The following is a 16,755-nucleotide window of genomic DNA, read 5'->3' on the forward strand; positions in this document are numbered from 1 at the left end:
GTGCCACCTCCCACTGTCCCAGGTGCTCCAAGCCTATCCAGCCTGGCCTTGGGCACTGCCAGGGATCCAGGGGCAGCCACAGCTGCTCTGGGAATTCCATGCCAGCCCCTCCCCACCCTCCCAGAGAATAACTCCTTCCCAATATCCCATCCCTTCCTTCCCTCTTTCAGCTTAAAGCAAATCTCCAACCGTTTCTGCTGAACTTCACTCCCAGGAGTACCCAAACTTGCTAAAATCTGATTTGGGAAGCAGCCCATGGACTGGGGAGCACCCCCCATTCTCCCACTGCCCAGATCCCACACGGCTGCACTGGGATGGCTGAGGCCACCTCCTGCCCATGGGATCTTCTCTCATGGAAAATATCAGGATAAAAATAAATGGGATCATTTATCCTGTGCCACATCCACTGAAGGTCATGGAATTTTATTCATTCCCCTGGGCTTTGCAGAATTCTCTCCATCCAGGCCTGGCATTGATTATTCCTTTCTCAAGGATAAACTCCTGGAAATCCCTCAGGAGCACAAGGAGGGAACAAAGGAGGGCCCAGGGCTAACAAAGAGCCGAAGACAAGTCCCTGAAGCCTTGTGCCACCCATCCTTGTGCCACCAATCCATCCCACCATCCTTGTGCCACCCATCCTTGTGCCACCAATCCATTCCTGTGAGGAACGTGGCATTGAATTTGTGCCCAAACCCCCGGTTTGGTGAGGAGGTGCCCAACCAAGACTTGGGGGTCTGGGGACAGCAAAGCCCTCGCTGTGTGCACCCCCCAGTGCCACCAATCCCCCTGCTGCTGCAAAGTGCCCGTCAGAAGGAAGCCAGAGAGCAGAAGGAGATGCTGGTTTATTTTTGAGATCTGCCGTGGGAGCCCTGCCAGGCTGCAGCTGCCTCTGCTGGGCTCCTGTGCCCTGCCCACGGAGGCACCTGGGCACGGCAGCTCCCCCAAAACCACCCCCAGAGGGGAAACCCGCTGAGCTGCCAGCACCCACGGTGCCAGGGATGGTTTGGAGCTGTTAATTCAGCTCCACATCCTCCACCCAGCATATCCTCCATGCAGCACGGCCGGGAAACAGGGGTTGTAGGGGAAACGATGGAAGGCGTGTCACGGGCAGAGTGCTGAGGGTGGAATTGGCATTTTCCAGGGTGTTTAAATCCGGAGTGACATGGCAGTGAAGCCCAGAGGAGGGGAAACCCGGAGGAGCTGCTGTGGGCTGTGGCTGTAGGGGAAGTTTGCGCCGGGACAGCTCCGGGAGCTGCCCTGGAGCTGTCCTTGGTGCCATTCCCATTTCCTGCTCCTCCTGGAGCTGTCCCTGGTGCCATTCCCGTTCCCAGCTCCTCCTGGAGCTGTCCCTGGTGCCATTCCCGTTCCCAGCTCCTCCTGGAGCTGTCCCTGGTGCCATTCCCGTTCCCAGCTCCTCCTGGATCTGTCCTTGGTGCCATTCCCATTTCCTGCTCCTCCTGGAGCTGTCCCTGGTGCCATTCCCGTTCCCAGCTCCTCCTGGAGCTGTCCCTGGTGCCATTCCCATTTCCTGCTCCTCCTGGAGCTGTCCTTGGTGCCATTCCCGTTCCCAGTTCCTCCTGGAGCTATCCTTGGCGTCATTCCCATTCCCAGGTCCTGCTGGAGCTGTCCCTGGTGCCATTCCCATTTCCTGCTCCTCCTGGAGCTGTCCCTGGTGCCATTCCCGTTCCCAGCTCCTCCTGGAGCTGTCCTGGGTGCCATTCCCTGGAGCTGTCCTTGGTGCCATTCCCGTTCCCAGCTCCTCCTGGAGCTGTCCTGGGTGCCATTCCCTGGAGCTGTCCTTGGTGCCATTCCCGTTCCCAGCTCCTCCTGGAGCTGTCCCTGGTGCCATTCCCGTTCCCAGCTCCTCCCGCACACCGGCACAGAACTCTGGAACACCTCGGCTGGGAAGGGACCTTAAAGATGCTCCAGACCCTAAAAAACCCATGGAGCTCCAGGCACAACCCAAGCAGAGCCGGGCACCGCCTCCGCCCGTGGCCACAGCAGCCCACATCTGGCACAGCAGGATTGTTCATCCCTGTTTTCCCTTTCCTGGTGGGACTGGCGCTGCTCCGGGGCCGGGAGCTGCCTGGGGCTGCCCCTCAGCCCCACATTTCCATTCCAGAGGCAGAGAAAGCTCCGGTCCCTCGCAGATCAGAGGATGTGAGAGAGGAAAGGAGAGAGCCCATTCCAGCCTGGGTCTGACAGAGGCTCTGCTGCTGCTGCAGAGTCTGCAGAGTGCTTTGCCACACGCTGCTGCAGAGTGCAGCCGCTGCAGCAGGGCAGGGAGGAGAATTCCCTTCCCCGGGCTCTGTGCTCCGAGCAGAGGCTCCAGAGCAGCCCCCAGCCCTGCCAGCCCTGCCAGCCCAGCAGCAAGGGGGCCTCTGCAGCAGAGCAATGCTGCTCCCCCCAGGCTGGCACAGCAGCTGGCAGTGACCTTCAGCTGCTCTTCAGACGGCAGCTCCGGCTGCGAGAGCCGTGCCTGGATTTGGGGAGCTGAGAGGGAATTGTGTGTCTGAGAGGCAGCTGCAAGCGGGATTGAAACACTTTTTGTGTTTAAAGCTGGAGAGCTCAGCTGCTCCAGGGAGGCACTGAAATAGGAGGGGAGGGTTTTGAGCGCCAACCTGATCGCTGGGTCCCGGGAAGTCGAAAATGGAAATTGGATCAGGGATTCTCCTGGCAGCGTTCCTGAGCCCTGTGGCCAGCACTGGACATCCCAGTGGCTCCCGGGATACTCATGGAATCGCAGAATCCCAGACTGGTTTGGTCAGAAGGACCTTAAAGCTCATCTCATTCCAGCAGGGACACCTCCCGCTGTCCCAGGGCACATCGCAGAGCAGGAGATCGGGATGGTCCCAGCTCCTCTCCTGAAGTCCTCTGTTCTTTTGTGAGACAGGGAAGAGGGACCAGTTCAATGTTCCCGGTTGTTACATTTTAAAACAGGTTTTTAAGGTGCTTCCAGATGATAGAAATGCAATAATTTCAGTGTTAAAAGAAGAAATGAGCTGTTCCAGTTTTAAGAGTTATCATTTTTGCAGGTCCAGCCTGATGATGTCATCGCTCCAGGAAAAAATGAACTTTTTCCCAAATTACCTTTAGTACAGGGATGCAAATACCCCAAGTTATTCCAGTGTCATCCTGATGGAACAGCTCCAGCAATTCCCCATGGACAGTGACAATTATCCATCGGCTGCACGCTGGGGCTGAGGGGGGAGGGCAGCACCCGGCTGCTTTTTGGGATTCCATGAAGATTTTCCTTCCTTTTCCACTCCCGTTTTTCATCTCCTAAATTCTGCCTCAATCAAAATTCCCAAACCTGTTGGCCATTTTGGGCACAGCCTGCCAGGTCCCTCCTGCCCAGCGCTGTCACCCTCTCCCAGCTCCCAGCTGGACCCTTTGCCACCTGAACCCCCCCTTGTGTCTGTGGCACCAGGGCCGTGCCTCGTCCCCTCTCAACCCCACAAGGAAAGGCTCCAGAAATGGAGATCAGCTTTGTCTGGGAATACTTCAAGTAGTACTTGAGTGAACTTGGTGAAACCAGAGGGAAAAAAATATATTGGGAGTTCCAAAGAGAAAATCTTCAAAGCTGTGCATCTCCACCATTTATTGAACAGAAGGAGCTGGGTGCTTAAAACTGTTCCTTCTCTCTATAGTCCAGACTTAAAAAAATGAGGAATAAAAATATCTTTATTTCAGGGTTATCTATGTGCTGCTTTGATTTACCCCCTTTCTTCCCAGCTGGACTTGACCAGACTCTTCTGAGCCCAAACCTGCAGAACGATTCTAGGGAACACATCCATCTTTCCTGGGAAATTTGCTGGAAGGATTTCATTATTCTGAACCTTGCCTAAGCCAGGCCCACAGCAGGAAAGGGGAAATGCATGGAAGAGCAGAGGCGAAACCCAGCTTAGGGACTTGTTCCACTGCCCAGCTGGAGCTCTGCCTCAGCAGAGCTCAGGGTGTGCTGGAACCCACATTTCTCACTGTGCTCTGGGACCCACATTCCTCACTGTGCTCTGGAACCCACATTTCTCACTATTCTCTGGAACCCACATTTCTCACTGTGCTCTGGAACCCACATTTCTCACTGTTCTCTGGAACCCACATTTCTCACTGTGCTCTGGAACCCACATTTCTGTTCTCTGGGACCCACATTTCTCACTGTGCTCTGGGACCCACATTTCTCACTGTGCTCTGGGACCCACATTTCTCACTGTTCTCTGAGACCCACATTTCTCACTGTTCTCTGGGACCCACATTTCTCACTGTGCTCTGGGACCCACATTTCTCACTGTTCTCTGGGACCCACATTTCTCACTGTTATCTGGGACCCACATTTCTCACTGTCCTGGCCTGCTCTTTGCTGGCCTTGCTTTTCCCGTTTGCTGGAGTTGGTGGAACCACTGTGGAACGGGTGTGAGGTGATGGGAATTGAGGATTTCAGCTCACAGCTCCAGCCTTGGCCTTCCCAGCTCCTGGCTTGGGGGGTTTGGTTCCCACCTCCCCTGGCACATCCCTGTGTTCTTCCCTCTCCACATTTGTCTTTTCAGGCAAGAAAAGTCTCTATTTTCTCCATAAGAACTCGACTCTTCCAGAGGTTTTCCAGTTCCTTTGTGCCCTTCAGAATCTTGGTGTTTTTCAGGAACATCGGGAAAGGAAAGAACTCCCAGCTGTAACAAAAGATTCTTATATTGTGCTCCTGTGTGGATCTCCTGGGAGACAAATTCCCATCTCCTGCCTCCCAGAAGCTGTCCCTGTCCCAGCTGACACTGAACACCCGCCGTGGCACCCCTGAGATCAGAATCACTGGGTTGGGTGGGAAGAGACCTTGAATCTCATCCCATCCCACCCCTGCCATGGCAGGGACACCTCCCACTGCCCCAGGAACTCCAGCCCCAGTGCCCAGCCTGGCCCTGGGCACTGCCAGGGATCCAGGGGCAGCTACAACTGCTCTGGGCAACATCAAACCAGAGGATGTGGGCTTTGAGCACTGAAAAATGTCACTGGAGCAAAACTTTTCCCACTCGGAGACGGAAAGAGTGGGAGAGACTGAGAGCGTCCCAGAGCAGGAATTCTCCACCAGCAAGAGGCAGAGGAGAGGTCACTGTGCCAGGGGTGATCCCCGTGGAACAGGGCTGGATGAACCCTCCTGTGATGCTCCTGCAGCTCCCTGATTCCAGAGCACGGGAAGAGCGAGGTGCTGACCTCCCCCAGCACAGAGCTGTCATGTCACCGTGTCACTGCGGCCACTCGGGTCACTGCCAGCACCCGTGGGTGGCAGTGGCTGCCCCAGAGCCCCAGAATGGGACACGGCAGAAGCAGGGCTGGCTTTGCTGCCTTTGGGAACAAAGAAGGGAGCTGAGCAGCTCCAGGACTTGCTGCTGCCGCAGCTGCTCCGAGGGGCAGCAGGAGAGGCTGCAGGAGCCCAGCCTGGGCAGCGCTGTGGCAGGAGGTGTCCCTGCCACGGCAGGGGTGGAACGAGGTGAGCTTTAAGGTCCCTCCCAGCCCAACGTTCTGTGTTTCCGTGAGCCCCGGAGGGTTCCCAGGATCGCTGCGGGTCACACAGTGACACCGGGCAGGGTGGCACAGCCACGGGTGTGCCCTGCCCTGTGCCGCGGGGGCGATGCTGCGGGGATGGAGGACAGCCAGGGCAGCCTCAGGTCCCTGCTGGGTGTTCCCCATGACCCCGCGGGTTTAGCCCGTGGTCTGTGACACCGCAGCCCGCAGGGGACCCACCAACCTCCCGGGAGGCTGCGACCCCTTCCCGCACCTTGGCCCGGGTGAGGAAACCGCTCCTGCCGTGGGAAGGGAGCGATGAGCGGCCGGGAGCTGTCCCGGCTCGGTCCCGGGGCCGTGGCTGGGGCCGGGGGACGCTCCGGGGATGCTCCGCTCGCGGGGCGCCCCGTCGGGACGGGGACGGGCGGGGACGGGCGCAGCACCGCTCCGCTCCGCATCCCCCGCACATCCCACACGGCATCCCCCGTCCCGCATCCCACTCACATCCCACAACGCATTCCCCGCTCCACATCCTCCCGCATCCTCCCGCATCCCCGCGCATCCCGCACGGCATCCCCCGTCCCGTATCCTCCTGCATCCTCCCGCATCCTCCCGCATCCTCCCGCATCCTCCCGCATCCTCCCGCATCCTCCCGCATCCCCCGCACGGCATCCCCCGCCCCGCATCCCCCCGTATCCTCCCGCATCCCCCGCATCCCCGCACATCCCACACGGCATCCCCCGCCCCGCATCCTCCCGCATCCTCCCGCATCCTCCTGCATCCCCGCTCCGCTCTGCACCGCATCCCCCTCACATCCCACACGGCATCCCCCGCTCCGCATCCTCCCGCATCCCCGCACATCCCACACGGCATCCCCCGCTCCGCATCCCCCCGCATCCTCCCGCATCCTCCCGCACCCCCGCTCCGCACCGCCCCGCGGGGAAGGCGCGGCCCGTCCCGCCCCCCCGCACCGCCCCTGCGCCGCCGCGGAGCGCAGCGCGGGCGCGCAGCGGGACCGGACCCGCCCCGCCGCCGCCGCCGCCGCCGCCGCTTTGTGTCTGGGCGCCGCCCGCGGAGGCGGAGCGGGCCCGGCCCGGGGCTCCGGGCGCGGCGGGGCGGCGGCGGGACACCGCGGGCAGCCCCCGCACCGCGGCTCGGCCGCGCATGGACGCGCGCTCCCGCCTGCACCGTGAGTAGCGGACCGGGCCGGGCCGGGCCGGGGGTGCCGGGGGGGAGCGGGGGCGGCCCCGCCGAGGACACAAAGCAGCGCGGGCAGCGCTCGCTCGGGGCGCGGATCCTGCCTGCGGCGGGGGTCGGGCTCGGCGCAGCTCCTGGAAAATTCTGCGCCCTTCGCAGCGCCGCTGGAGGCGCGGGGAGGTGCGGAGGAGGCTCCCTCCCTCCCTCCATCCCTCCCTCCATCCCTCCTTCCCTCCCTCCCTCCCTCCCTCCGCGCAGGGACATCGCCGCCTCCCGCGGTCCCGCGTGGTGCTGCTGCGGCGTGCCCGGCCCGTTCTGTGCCCGTTCTGTGCCCGTTCTGTGCCCGTTCTGTGCCCGGCCCGTTCTGTGCCCGTTCTGTGCCCGTTCTGTGCCCGTTCTGTGCCCGTTCTGTGCCCGGCCCGGTGCCCAGCGCGGTGCCCGGGCTCTGGGGCAGCGGGTGATGGGCACCGGCTCCCCCCGCGCTGGGGGATTCGGGGGAGGCTGGGCAGGGGCCGGGCCCGTGCGCTCGGAGCCCGCGTGGCCGTGGCCGTGGCCGTGCCCGTGACCGTGTCCGTTCCCGTTCCCGTGGCCGTGGCCGTGTCGCTGCCGAGGCACAGCGTGTGCCGAGGGCACCGAGCCGCCTTTGCTCGTTTGCTCTGGCTGGGCCGGGGAGGGTCACGGACAGCAGAGCCCTGTTGAAAGTTCCTTGGCTTTTGGGAAATAAAAAGGGTCCTTTGGGTATTTTTGCCGTGCCCCACACTCCATTAAATCCCTTTTTTTCGCTCCTGCCCGCCCCTGATTTCCAGCTAAGAACTCCGGCCACGTGCCGCCGCTTGGTGCCTTTAACCTCAGGTGCTCGAGTGGGATAATCCTCAGGAACTGCTGAAATCCAAAGCGGTTCCCACGAGCAGAGAAGTGACTTAATCCGCTGGGTTTGCTGTTCCGCATCTGCTCGCTCAGCTCCTGGCGGAGGAGGGATGCAGGCAGGGAAGGAGGGAAGGAGGGATGCAGGCAGGGAAGGAGGGAAGGAGGGATGCAGGCAGGGAAGGAGGGAAGGAGGGATGCAGGCAGGGAAGGAGGGATGCAGGGAGGGAAGGAGGGATGCAGGCAGGGAAGGAGGGATGCAGGGAGGGAAGGAGGGATGCAGGGAAGGAGGGATGCAGGGAGGGCAGGAGTGATGCAGGGAAGGAGGGATGCAGGCAGGGAAGGAGGGATGCAGGGAAGGAGGGATGCAGGGAGGGAAGGAGGGAAGGAGGGAAGGAAGGAGGGATGCAGGGAGGGAAGGAGGGATGCAGGCAGGGAAGGAGGGATGCAGGCAGGGAGGGAAGGAGGGATGCAGGCAGGGATGCAGGGAGGGAAGGAGGGATGCAGGCAGGGAAGGAGGGATGCTCGCCATGGCAACTGGCGGCGCAGATTGCGGCCGCTCCGGGGCAGCGGCGGGATTTGGGATCGGAGCAGGAGCCGCTGGGCTCGGAACCGGCGCGGAACGGAGGGACGGTGCCGCCCGGGAAGCGTGAGCTGCCCCGGGGACCCTCCTGGTGCCCGGCCCTGGGGAGGGAAAAGGCCCTCGGGAGGTCACGGAGCCTCCTCTGCGTGCAGCCGCAGCGAGAGGAGGGCTCTTGGCTCTGCAAACACCCTTAATTACCGTGATTATCCCGAAATTCAGGGATTTTATCATCCGTTTTACCTCGGTGTCCCTGTGAACTTTAACCTTGGCCTGTATTCCGTCTGTAAAACTTTTTCCTTGGATAAAGCAGCGATTTTTATTTTTGAATTACCTCACAGAGGAGGAGCTTTGCTCTGTGCTTCTGTTACACAGTTGATGTGAATTCCCTAAGAAAGGGGGGTTAGATTCCACTGATTTTAGCAGTTGCTGGAGTAACAAACCATTCCTGGGTGCCTGCTGGATCCGAGGAGCTGCAGCTCGGGAGCAAACGCTGCGGAGGGCTGGGCTGGAATCCCGGCAAGGTGCTGCAAATTCCCCACTCCCTGCCCCTGCAGGAATTCCTCACTGCTTCCCACAAGGCATCCACAACTGGTTCAAGTTTAAAATCCCACAAAAAGGATTTTAAAAGGAAGCTTGGCCGCTGTCCCTGGGATACTTCAAGGCAGCAGCACCATTAGAGCCCCCAAAATTCAGATGAATCACCTGATTTGAGGTGTTTGCATCTGGAGGAGGCTTTGCTGGGAGTGTTGATCCTAAAGCAGAGACTCCAGGGATCCCAAACACAGCAGGACGTGGCAATCCGTGCCAGGACAGAGTGGGGCTGTGTGGTGGCAGCCCCAGAGTCCCCCCAGAGCCCCGTGGCCACGGTGCCATCCCCTGGGCCAGCATCATCCCCTGGGCAAAGCTGGGAGAGGCCTGGGATCAGGGATGGGAGACTGAGGGACAGCAGGGCTTTAGGAATGGCGAATTCCCTCCTCCTGGGCATCCAGGGAATGTTATCCTCCTGGAATTCAGCTGACACCCCCTCCCCTGGCTCCATCCCTGGGGCGCTCCAGGGCTGCCCATCCCGGCTGAACCCGCCTGGGGCCGGGCTGGGCACGTTTTTGGGCAGGTGGAGGAGGAGCTGCTCCCCTGCAGGGTGTGGATCCATCGGGCCGAGCATCGGCACCGGGAAAACCCGCTGGGACACAGCGGGAGCCCACCCGCAGCACCCCCAGAGGGTCCCAGGAACAGCCAGAGCCCCTTGAGAACCCCAATTAAGGATTTCGGGATTCTGGTGGATGCCAGCCCAGCGCAGCCCGAGCTCCTCGAGGTGGTACCGAGCCCTATTTAAAGATTTCCAAGAGCCACGATGTGTCCTTGGTTTTCATCTCAGCTCCCTCTAATTTTAGCGGATTGCATCAAATCCTAGGACAAGGCTTGCAGAACTCGGGGCTGGGTTTGGATTTTTTGGGTGGGTTTTTTTTTTTTTTTTTTTCCTTGGGAATGCAGCAATTTGTCGAGAGCAGAGAAATCCTCGGTGTTTGACTGGGCAGAGCCGCCCCTCCCGGTGCGAGCTGCGGAAAGTTGGGGAAGGGAGGAGGCGGAGGGATGAGCAGGGATGGCTGGAGCAGCCGGGATTGAGGCAGAACCGGGGGAAGAAAGGAGCCTTAAATCCCCGCGCTCTGGGAAAGGGGAGCAAATACCGTGTTAATGGATCGGGTTCTGGTGAATAAAGAAGAAAAGAAGCCGTAAGATCAGGAAGGCTCTTTTTTATTATAAGGAGGAGAACATTCCTCATCCTTTAGTTCCCTTGGATCCGGAGTGAATGACTTTAGAGCTACAGGAGTTTAAGCTCATCGGAGAAAAGCGGTGCTTTTGAATTTTTTTCTTTTATTATTTTTTTTTCCTTCCCGACTATTTTTGCCGGGGAAAAGATTTGGAAATGAGAGTCGGAGGCAAGAAAATCCGCGGAGAGCAAATTTAACCTTTCCTAGGCTAGGAAGCAGCGGCCAGTGGGCAGAAATAATCAGAATTTTGCGCCAGTCGGGTGGAGGAGAGCTCAGAGTGGATCAAGCCCCGGCAGTCCGGGATGTAGGAGTGCCGGGCACATTCCCAGCGCTGGAATCCCGTTAACTGCGGGGCACCGCTGCTGCTCCGGAGATGTGAAGCCGTCCTTGGGAGATCCGGGATGCTCAGCACCGGGAATACCCGCCGGGAATAAAAGCGGCGCTGAGGAGCCTTTGGAGCTCGGGAATTGTCCCCGCGGGGCAGGGACAGCGGGGCAGGGACAGCGGGGCAGGGACAGCGGGGCAGGGACAGCATCCTTCTGTCACCGCACCCCCGGAGCGCTCGGCCCGGCCCTGGATCGCTGCAGAGCCCGCCTCGGACGGAGAACGGAGGGATGGCATGGCACGGGCACGGCCACGGGCACGGCCACGGGCACGGGCACGGGCACGGCGGCATCCCCGAATTCCCCCCGCGAGGAACGCGCCGAGGCAGCGGAGTGACCCCCGGCAGGAGCCGGGAGCGGGGCCGGCGGCGGCGCCTGGTGACCCTGCTGCAGAACCCATCCCTGCTCTGCAGAGGTGCGGGGGACACCGGGGGGGACAGCGGGGGGACAGCCGGGGGGTGGGGGACAGACCCTGTGGGGCTCAGAGCTGCTGCCGCGAGGGGACGCGGCTTGGGGGCGTGGGGACACACCTTGGGGGCTTTTGGGGGGACAATGGTGGAAACGCTGATGGGGTTGAGGAGATGCTGGCAGGAGGGACAGAGCTCTGTGGGGACAGACCTTGGTGGCTTTGGCAGGGGACAAACCCTGCTGGGGTTGAAGAGATGCTGGCAGGAGGGACAGAGCTCTGTGGGGATGTGCCTTGGTGGCTTTAGGGGGTACAATGGTGGAAACACTGCTGGGGTTGAGGAGATGCTGGCAGGAGGGACAGAGCTCTGTGGGGACACACCTTGGTGGCTTTAGAACGGACAATGGTGGCTTTGGCAGGGGACAAACGCTGCTGGGGTTGAGGAGATGCTGGCAGGAGGGACAGAGCTCTGTGGACACAGACCTTGGTGGCTTTAGAATGGACAATGGTGGCTTTGGTGGCTCTGTGGGGACAGACAATGGTGGCTTTGACAGGGGACAAACCCTGCTGGGGTTGAGGAGATGCTGGCAGGAGGGACAGAACTCTGTGGGGACAGACCTTGGTGGCTTTAGGGGGAAAGACCCTCTGGAGTTCAAAGCTGCTGCCACGAGGGGACAGACCTTGGTGGCTTTAGAATGGACAATGGTGGCTTTGGCTGGGGACAAACCCTGCTGGGGTTGAGGAGATGCTGGCAGGAGGGACAGAGCTCTGTGGACACAGACCTTGGTGGCTTTAGAATGGACAATGATGGCTTTGGCAGGGGACAAACCCTGCTGGGGTTGAGGAGGTGCTGGCGGGAGGGACAGAGCTCTGTGGGGACGTGCCTTGGTGGCTTTAAGAGGGACAATGGTGGCTTTGGCAGGGGACAAACCCTCCTGGGGGTTGAGGAGATGCTGGCAGGAGGGACAGAACTCTGTGGGGACAGACCTTGGTGGCTTTAGGGGGAAAGACCCTCTGGAGTTCAAAGCTGCTGCCACGAGGGGACAGACCTTGGTGGCTTTAGAATGGACAATGATGGCTTTGGCGGGGGACAAACGCTGCTGGGGTTGAGGAGATGCTGGTAGGAAGGACAGAGCTCTGTGGGGACAGACCTTGGTGGCTTTAGAACGGACAATGGTGGCTTTGGCAGGGGACAAACGCTGCTGGAGGTTGAGGAGCTGCTGTCCAGAAGGGCACACAGCTCTGGGGGGACACACCTTGGTGGCTTTGGGGGGGACAAACCCCACTGGAGGTTGAGGAGCTGCTGCCAGGAGGGGACACAGCTCTGGGTGGGGGGACTTTGGTGGCTCTGGGGGCCAAGGAGCTGAGCTGTGGCTGCCAGGAGCTCTGTCTCCAGCCCTTCCCAGGTCAAACCCCAGCAATCTCTGCTTCTCTTGCTTTTTTTCCCCAAATATATAAAAAAATCAGCTCCATCCAGACACCTCCACAGGTTCTGTTTCCAGCAGCACCTTCCATCTTCCCCTCACCGCTGCCCTTCCCAGTGCTGACCTTTGAGGAGTCTTTGGGGCAGAGGTTCTTTAGCTCTGGGACACATTTGGGAGATGTTTTTGGCCCTCTGCTCCTGCCACTTGGACAGCCTGGAGCAGAGGGACAGGTTGGGATGGCAGTGGAGCCATGCTGGGAATGGAGGGATGAGGCTGGGAAGGGTCATTCCCTTCATAGGCAGCATTGAAACCAGCACCTGGACTCTGCTGCTCCTCCCAGCTGGGGACATCCTGCTCCATCCTTGAAGGGGTTGGAATCTCGGTGCAATTGGATTTTGCCCCAGGTATTTGCTGTGTGTGTGGCGTGGAGGCAGCTCTGCCTGTTGTTCCAAGAAATATCCCCACATTTTCCAGCCTGAGCACTAAATTGGTGGCTTTCAGCAGTTCCCTAATTATGTGAGACATTTTTTGTACTTAACAAATGGTTCTGATTCCTGCCAGCACTTCAGCCTGGTGTTCCAGGCCCGTGGGTGTCGGGGAACAGAACATATTTCTGTGTCTGTGAATATGATCCCACACGTTGTCTTAAGTGGGAAAATGTTCACAGCCCTTATATGGAGAGGGATTTTTTTTCCCCCCTCTAAATCCATCAGTGCTTTCTCCTGCAGCACTAACGCAGTTTGATCCTCCTGGTGCTCTCCTGGCTGGGTTGGGAAGCAGAAATGGGCAGTGGGTTTTCTTCTTTTCCTGGCAGGAGCGTGGCTCTGCCCTGCAGCCGTGCAGGAGTTGGGGCTGGGATGGGGGATGCTGTCCCCCACCTCCTGGGATTGTCCTGCCCAGGAGCTCCCACCCCCAGCCCTGCTGGTGGCATTGCTGCAGCCAGGAGTGTGGGAAAAGCAGGAAAATGTAGGAAAATCTGGGGATTGTGGGAAAAGCTGGGAATTGTGTCCCAGCAGAGTGATGGGACCTGCTCCCCACTGCTGTGCCAGACTGGAACAGAGCCTTGGGAGCAGCTCCTTGGCCTGATGGAGGGGTGGAATCACCTTCCAATGGATTTTATCCTGGTATATCCATGGCTGCATGAGGTGTTCCTGCTGGGAGCATCAATCCCAAATCCTCTGGGCTTTGTGGTGCTCATGGAGGAGCAGCAGTGGAGTGAGGCCAGGCTGGAGTGGCCGTGGTCACTCAGGGTGTGGGTGGGACTGTGCTCCAGGGCTGGGCACAGGGGCAGGACCAGCCCTGAGCTGCTGGGAATGCTCTTCCCAGTCTGGGATCCACTGGGCACTGCTGGCCAGGAACATTTCCTTGGGCACTGCTGGCCTGGGACATTTCATTGCCCCTCAGGATCCCACTGGGCACTGCTGGCCAGGACAGCTCCTTGTCCCCAGGTCCTTCTCCAGGGACTCCTGCAGGATGTGCCATTTTGGGAATGATGTTCTGCATGAGCCTTGAGCTCAGTGAATGGACCTGTATCTGTAGGAGTTTTCCTTGGGATCATGGAACAGGGTTTTCTGTGTTGGTTGATCCATGGCTGAAGGTGCTGCAGTGTTTCCCTCAGGATTTTTTTCTCGTAGCAAAGCCACTTCTCAGGATTCCTGCAGAAATACCTTTGTGGAAAGAAGCCACACTGAAAACTGGGAGCCTGGGCAGAGAAAATCCTGAAACCAGGGGATGCTGTGCATTTTCCAGGGCTGTCCTTGTCTCCACCTGCCAGCAAAAGGCACTGTTTTAACGGGATGTCATTCTCACTCTGCTGGATGAACATTTCCAGTTGTGATGACAACCAAGTGAGAACTTGGAGGAGTGGAAAAGGGAGCTCCAGGAGCTGCCAGGCACAGGCCTTTCATCAGAGCTGCTATTCTGGGGGCACTGGTTCAGCAGCAGTAGGTGTGAGGCAGAGTGTCAGCCTGGATTTCATCCTTCCCAAGCCACCTTGGGTTTGGAGCGGTGACTTTGGATAAATCCCATCCCCAAGGTCTCTCTGTATCCATGGGCAGGGCTGGGAAAATCCACCCACAAAGCAGCTGCCTGGTTTGTCTCCTTCTGCAGCTTTCCTTTAGTCCAAATGATTTTGGGGGAAATACAAACCAGGGTGGGAGTAAGGAGGCAGGAGAGTGGCATTCCAGGGAATTCTGGAGCCCCTTCCCTGGAGGGGTCCGGGGAAGGGCTGGAGGTGACACTCAGTGCCCTGGGCTGGGGACAAGGTGGGGATTGGGCACAGCTGGGACCTTGGAGGGCTTTTCCTCAGGAATTCTGGGATTCTGTTCCTCAGGATGTGCTGGAATCTCATCCATGGGGTTGGTGAAGCAGGAGCCCCCATTGGTGTGAGCCCCCCGATTAACCTGGGGCTGGGGAAATGTGAATTCCTCTGGCTGGATTTGAGCCTGCCTTGGCTCCTGAGCTCCCCACCCCAGCCAGGGGCACAGGGAGCCTGAAACTGTGGGGTGGGAGAGGCTTTGGGTGTCAGGGCACGTGTTTGCAGCCATGATCTGGGATTTCCAGTCACCATTTGTCTCCCAGGAAATCCTGGGAAGTTCGTCCCCACATTTGCTTTTTCCTGATTTAATTCCTCTCTGCCCAGGATTTGTGACTGCATGCAGCAGATCTGACTCTGAGCTATCCCACAACTTTTCCTTTTCTTTTTCTTTTCCTTTTCCTTTTTATTTTTCTTTTCCTTTCTCTCTGGAACACCCAGAGGGTCAAACCCCATCCTCTGTGTCCTCATAATTTAACCGGAGTCAGGAGAGTTATCCACAGAGTGCATTCCTTGTGTCCCAGTGCAGGGCAGGAGGGTGCTGGACCTGTGGGAGCTTTTGAGTGAATCTGCTGCTCTGTTGAAAGACTCATCCATGTTTATCCTAAAAAAAGCTTCCCAAATTTCCTCTGCAGCAGCCACAACCCAGCTAATTAAAACAGGGATCAAACCGGGAGTTTGAAATGGAAGTGAAAATGAAATTAAGAGAAAATAAAGCAAATAAATATTGAAATAGAAATAAAACACAGAGCGGTGGCTGCTGCCACCATTTAACTGCAGATACAACATGAACACTTCTTCTTAATTAAGGAGTGGAGAAAGCTAATTAGCAAACTGCATCGTGGCATTGTTGTGGAGATGAGGGCTTTGTGATTAAAGTTGCTTTGAGGAAGCAGGCCAGGAAAGAAATCCAGGTTTCCTGGAAGATCTGTAATGATTTTGTAATTGATTTCCTGGAGCAGGATTCTTAATTTTATGGGATTTCAGCTGCTTGTTTGTGATTTATTTGTCAAGAGGAGGAGCAAAAGCCAGGTTTGTTTGGAGCAGTTCTGAGAGCCCTGGGACAAGGTTTAGTGGGTGAAGTGCAGAACTTGAGCTGTGGTTTATTCTGCACGGGCAAATTGGGAATTTGGGATGGAATTAGAGGAGCTTTGGGGGCTGGAATCAAATGATCTTTCATAGAACCCCAGAATATGCTGAATTGGAAGGGACCCTCAGCATTATTGAGCCCAACTCCTGTCCCTGCGCAGGACATCCCAAATGAGAATCCCAAAAAGGGTGAAAACACCCCAAAAAATCAGTGAAATCCAACTCAGACCATCCCACAATCCTGTGCCTCAGAACAAAAGTCCTGCAACACATGCAAATGTTACAAAAAAACCTTAATTTTAAGCAAGTTGAGGCAATTCCAGGGCGTGTGGAGAAGCTGAAAAGGAAAGATCCTTTCCCACAGGAGCCCTTGGACTGGGCAGAACTGGGAATGAGCCGGGTCTGGTTTGGATCTGGCCTGGTTTGGAGCAGCAGGAGCCCACCCCACACTCCCCTGAGTGTCCCTGGGCTGAGCTGGGAGTGTTTGTGGCCTCGGGGCAGGAGGGGACTGTCCCCTGCAGCTGCTGTCCCTTTTCCCCTGCTTGGGAAGCAGATTGTTCCCATTCCCCGAGCCAGGCTCCCACTGCTGACATTTGCAGCCTCATTTCACCTGGGACAGTGCCTGGAGCAGCCCCGTGGGATCCTGGAGCAGCAGAGCTTTATGGATGAGATAATCAGCAGCTCCTGAAAGTGATTAAATGAAGGTGGCATCTCCAGGCAGCGTCCTGGGGTGGTTTTGCCAGGTTTTGATGGATTATTTGAGTGTTTTCAGGAGGCTTTCCATACTGGGAGCAGCAGGCAGAGCATTAAATCCAGGAATTCAGGTTCTGCTGAAGGTCAGCACTCCCTGTGCCAGGTGCAGGGCTGTGCATCCAGCACAAATATTGCAGTTTTTACATTCAGGGGGTGGGGTTTGTGCCTTTTCCTCCTGTTCCTTCAGTTTAATTGATGAAGTGTTCTCTGAAATAAATGGGGGGAGAAGTTATGGCAGAGCACAAATGTTGGGATTTCTCTGCCATGTGTTCCCTGCCTCCTGTGCAGCCGTGGCCTGACAGCTGCATTGCTTCCTTTGGCCTTTTGGGCAGCTTTTCATGGAATTCCAGAGCAGTTTGGGTTGGAAGGGACCTTAAAGCTCATCCCATGCCAGCCCTGCCATGGCAGGGACACCTCCATGTCCCACCTGGCCTGGGGCACTGCCAGGGATCCAGGGGCAGCCACAGCTGCTCTGGGCAC

General features: G+C 58.1%; 1 protein-coding gene and 1 long non-coding RNA gene across 6 annotated transcripts in view; one reads left to right on the forward strand and one right to left on the reverse strand.

Moving 5' to 3' along the window:
• Positions 1-823: 823 nt before the first annotated feature.
• Positions 824-5,985, reverse strand: LOC140684640 (uncharacterized). Its single transcript, XR_012057224.1, has 2 exons — positions 5,768-5,985; positions 824-4,667 (listed from the first exon to the last, which is right to left on the reverse strand). It is a non-coding gene; the product is annotated as an uncharacterized lncRNA (long non-coding RNA).
• Positions 5,986-6,503: 518 nt separating this feature from the next.
• Positions 6,504-16,755, forward strand: part of LRRC7 (leucine rich repeat containing 7) — a 96,171-nt gene continuing 85,919 nt past the window's right edge. The window contains exon 1 of one of the 5 annotated variants that reach the window (XM_030279495.4): positions 6,504-6,682. In XM_030279495.4, the coding sequence (XP_030135355.3) occupies positions 6,658-6,682 (25 nt within the window). In that variant the 5' untranslated portion in view covers positions 6,504-6,657. Of the gene's footprint in view, positions 6,683-8,156; positions 10,705-16,755 lie in introns of those variants that run through there. The other 4 variants (XM_032749806.3, XM_032749804.3, XM_032749805.3 and 1 more) reach the window with 4 other exon arrangements.

The sequence above is a fragment of the Taeniopygia guttata genome, chromosome 8, assembly GCF_048771995.1.
Source record: "Taeniopygia guttata chromosome 8, bTaeGut7.mat, whole genome shotgun sequence".
NCBI classification, from domain to species: domain Eukaryota; kingdom Metazoa; phylum Chordata; class Aves; order Passeriformes; family Estrildidae; genus Taeniopygia; species Taeniopygia guttata.